The sequence below is a fragment of the Austrofundulus limnaeus genome, unplaced genomic scaffold, assembly GCF_001266775.1.
Source record: "Austrofundulus limnaeus strain Quisiro unplaced genomic scaffold, Austrofundulus_limnaeus-1.0 Scaffold1750, whole genome shotgun sequence".
Taxonomy (NCBI): Eukaryota; Metazoa; Chordata; class Actinopteri; order Cyprinodontiformes; family Rivulidae; genus Austrofundulus; species Austrofundulus limnaeus.
Genome location: NW_013954152.1, coordinates 20,245 through 24,576, shown reverse-complemented (window position 1 = coordinate 24,576; position 4,332 = coordinate 20,245). Strand labels below are relative to the sequence as shown.

Below are 4,332 nucleotides of genomic sequence, written 5' to 3'. Positions count from 1 at the left end.
TAGATAGATAGATAGATAGATAGATAGATAGATAGATAGACAGATAGACAGATAGACAGATAGATAGATAGATTTACCAAATTCCTTGGTTTTATTGAAACGTTATATTTATTGTTACATCATAACAATTTATTGCCACAGTATTTATTGTTTTTATGGCGATTAACTTGAAACCACAGTTTTGTATTATTACTAAGGTAAAAATATTCAAGCTTTAGTATTTACTGTCCTCCAACCAAATATCAAATGACACATCTTGTCGTCTTCATCAGTGTTTCAGTTTTTTTATTTGATGAAGTATTTTTTTGAGTCATACTCTAGGAGCTTTGTTAATTGTGACATAACCACAAAGCTGGGCAAGAATACAAGACAAAAATGAAATACTTGTATTCAGTCAACACTAAATTTTTAAACACCAACAGGTACTTTAGAAATGTCTAGAAGGACCATTTTACTATAGAATTTTTTCAGACTCATGTATTTGGGACAGAGACAAATGACATTTAACAACAGTTAAAATGTTTTAGTCTATTCCTTATTTTTTAATAATGATCTTTTTGTGGTTCGTTTTTAACCACTACTAATGCACTTCCTGTAACATGTTAGAACAAATGTTATTGTTAGGTTACAAATATAATAAGTTGTTCAAAAAATAAATTGGGACAAAGAGAAGCAGGGCTGAGAGGCTATCAATTTAACAAAGTGATCTAAAGATTTCCTTTAATTTTTGTTTTCATATTAGATGCTTCATTTAACATAACATATTCAGTATTTTACCAAAAATATTAAGTACTCTGCTGAACACAGCAACATTAAAGCACAAAGGCAGGAATGTGATGTGAATGGCTGATCAGCCAGTTTTGGCTCATTAGCACTATTACAGATTCCTTCAACACAGACTTTTAAATTAAATTCTAACTTAACCATTCATTAAAACCTTGAATACATCTGCAATCTAAACTCGTCTTATAGCTTTTAAAAAGAAAATAAATATTTTTTCTAACGTGACTTTAAAACCCTTACAAATCAGATTTCACTAATGCTGACAACACTACTATATAGCATAGCATTGACAAACAGCTGCACAATTAAGGAGCATTGAACACACTGTCAACCTTTACATAAGTTTCTAAGAATCTCTTCAGTACCACTTCATAAAGAATACTGCTGATGACAGAGACGAACATACAGTGGGTAGATAGCACCTCAATGGAGTCATGATTGTAGCAAATGTACCAGTCTCATTATTCTGTTTACAATAAACTCCAACCAGCACAATCACAGACTATATTTACCACCAATTCTAACTGTTTGCTATCCTTAGGGCAACTGAGTGGTCGTGACTTCAGAACAATCTTTGGATCTGGCTAAAGAAACCAGCTCTGGAACTGAAACCACACAAAATGGTTCAACAACCGCCAAAGATTTGTGGGTCTCCTATTTCATWGAGAGGAGTCTATACATGGGCAAGAAGGTTGCCAGAACATTCTAGAACTGTGGTTCTCAAACCTTCTACACAACATACTACCCCAGAGGTGGCTTAGCTCTCAAGGTACTGTATTTCCATTAGGACTACCACAAATACATTTATTATACTCCAAAGTCCCTTTAAAGGGACAGCTCAGCCGCACAAAGGCATCAAGAGTATCATTGACCSAACTGTGAGGCCTTTTTGATGAACATTTGTTGCCAAAAAGGTGGTGCTGGAGCACAGCTGACCAAGAAAAATTWATCAACATAACACGGTTGTTGGAAAGTTTCCAGTTGGTTTGCATCCATGCGGAGAGAATTCACAAACAATAACCTTTTCCACTGGAGGGARACCACTGGGCAACCACGCTACCAACAATCGACCAGATCCTTGAGCACTAGTTGAGAGACTAAAAATTWAATTTCCAGAATTTTCATGGAGTCGTACAAGATCTTTGGGTGACCTTGATTGTTAAGCATTTGTTGAGACCAACAGCAACAGTTCAAAACTTGATTTAGACCACAGAGAACATGGCGTTTACTGAAAGATCAGGAATCCCTGGAAGACCTCAGAGATCATGGAGTGCTCATCGAACCCTGTGTGGTCTCAGTCCTGTGGAAAGGGAGTATGAGCTGTTAGCCAAACTTGTAAATCAGGTAATTTAATTATTTTGGGTGCGCCATTAGAGGAAGCTTGTGTAAATACAGGTTTAAGAACCACAGTTCCAGGATGTTCTATGGAAATAGTGTGTTCTCACTCGTTTGGTCTTCCTTGAAAGATAAAAATGTAGTCCTGGTTGGCTTTGATGAAAATGCTGACATTAAAGAAGTCAAACCAACAGATGCCCAATAAAAGGCTTGACTAACATCACAGCCAAAGTTTGTTGGTTTGACAAGCCTAWATTTGGTGGAATGTGTGGATAAGTAAAGCTGGGTTCTGGTATACTAAAGGAGCCATCAACTTTCCAAGATTATAATAATGTCAGATTTTTTTTAATCGATTTCGTATAAAAACATCAACATTTGTTGAATTTGTTTTTGATGGGATCTTTCAAACTGTGAATGGCAGTGATCAATAAAGCATAAAAACAGGTTCTTATTAGTGTTGTAACAGAAAAGGTTGTTAAAATATTTGTAAATCATCCAACTGCTATCCACTTYGCACTCTTCAAACTGTGAACATATACCATCTTAAATTAGTTTCTTTACCTCATTGTGTACTCAAACTGCTGTTTGCTTTTTGTTCTAGCTGATGGTTGTGGGGCACACAACAAGCTTTTAAACCCCTCTTAAACRTTCAGTTCAATAAAAAAGGGTTCAAAACAAGTGACTTCACCCTGGAAAACAACTTATTACAAGTACAGCTTGATTCCAGACACRCTCCTGAAAGCTTAATGTCCCTGGCGTCTAATCACCTTTAATGTGGCCATGTCATGCATCCAACCACTGAACTGAAATCGTACGCACACTCTGTGAAAAGCAGAGTTCGTAACAAGAAGAGCTAGAACGAAGACAAGATATTCTCAATAACAGGGAGGTCCGACGGCCACCTGTAGCTCTGGAATATGAGACGGTCGTCTCTGTAGAGTATGGAGCCATGCTAAAAGGCAGTGCTAGCCAACAAACGGTAGAAAGAAAGGACAGAGGCGGATAGAAAGTAGGGCCAACTGTGACGGTTGCTGAAAAATGTAGGAACGAAGGAAAGCACAAAAAGGCAAGGTAGAAAAGACAGAAACCTCAAGAGGAAGTAAGAAGAAAGCCATCATCTGTGTGTCAAGCAGGAATGTGTTGGCTTCATTATAAGAGTACGAACAGGCTGAAACACAMGTACAGACATGCACATACATACGTAAACACTGTGCCTTGTTTTGAAGTCTGCAGAGCCTCGTCGGTGTCCAGGGCTGCCAGGCTGAGCACCAGGCTCCGAAACACGATCACCTGGTCATCTTCTCGTTTCTCTCAGTCCTTCTTACCGTGTCTCTCGCTTCACAACCCTCCTCTGCTCCTTCTAGCTCTATAAAGTCTTGTGTTGTCCGGAGCCACTCTCGATTTWGGTCCGTTTTCGTGAAAGCAGAATCACACAGAAGCACAGAAGAAGAAGTAGAAAGAGGGTGTGGTTYGTTGTTTCTGCAAATACAGGCTGTTTTCCGGGTGTCTGAATTGGTCGAGACGGGACAAGCATCGAGCAGCTGGTGGAAATTAATGCGGGAGCGGCACCAGGATATCCACGTAGTTGATGGGGAAGAACCCCGACTGGCCGTTGATCATGCCCTCGTACCAGTTTTCATCGATCTGATTGGTCAGGGTGATGATGTCGCCTTCCTTGAAGCCCAGCTCGCCTTCGTTCTCCGGCTCGAAGTCGTAGAGCGCTCGACAGCATGGCTGATCCATCGGWGCTGTGAGAAAACAGAAACAAAATGTCAGAAACAAAGTTGTCTCACTTACTCTGGCTCATCAGAATCATAAAAAGGGCGAGACTTCCTCTTGATGCAACAGAATCATAAAGGGGGGCGGGACTTAACAATATTTGCTCTTGCTGACTCAACAGAATCTTAAAAAGGGCGGGACCGTAGACTTAAATATATAGACCACTAGACTGAGCCCCGCCTATACCGTCCACTGGTAGTGTCTGTGACAGCATGGAGGAGCAGAAACAGACCAAACAGGCCAACAGCTCACAGCCTCCATAGAAACTAATAGATAAACAGCAGCTGAACCAGATCTGTTTCACAGATTATCTGTCATGTTTTTACAATAAATTAATAATTGTTAATTTCATTCAACAATCATGTTAAGCAGCAGATTTATAACAGAAAAATATAAAATTTATAAATAATAATGATCTAAACCAGACCTGAAGTC

At 39.1% G+C, this 4,332-nt stretch overlaps 1 protein-coding gene across 1 annotated transcript in view; it reads right to left on the bottom strand.

The window, feature by feature from the left end:
• Positions 1-2,456: 2,456 nt before the first annotated feature.
• The window catches only part of LOC106536264 (endophilin-A1), a 9,460-nt gene continuing 7,584 nt past the window's right edge, over positions 2,457-4,332 (bottom strand). The window contains exon 9 of the mRNA XM_014033470.1: positions 2,457-3,866. Within this exon, the coding sequence (XP_013888924.1) occupies positions 3,670-3,866 (197 nt within the window). The 3' untranslated portion in view covers positions 2,457-3,669. The remainder of the gene's footprint in view (positions 3,867-4,332) is intronic.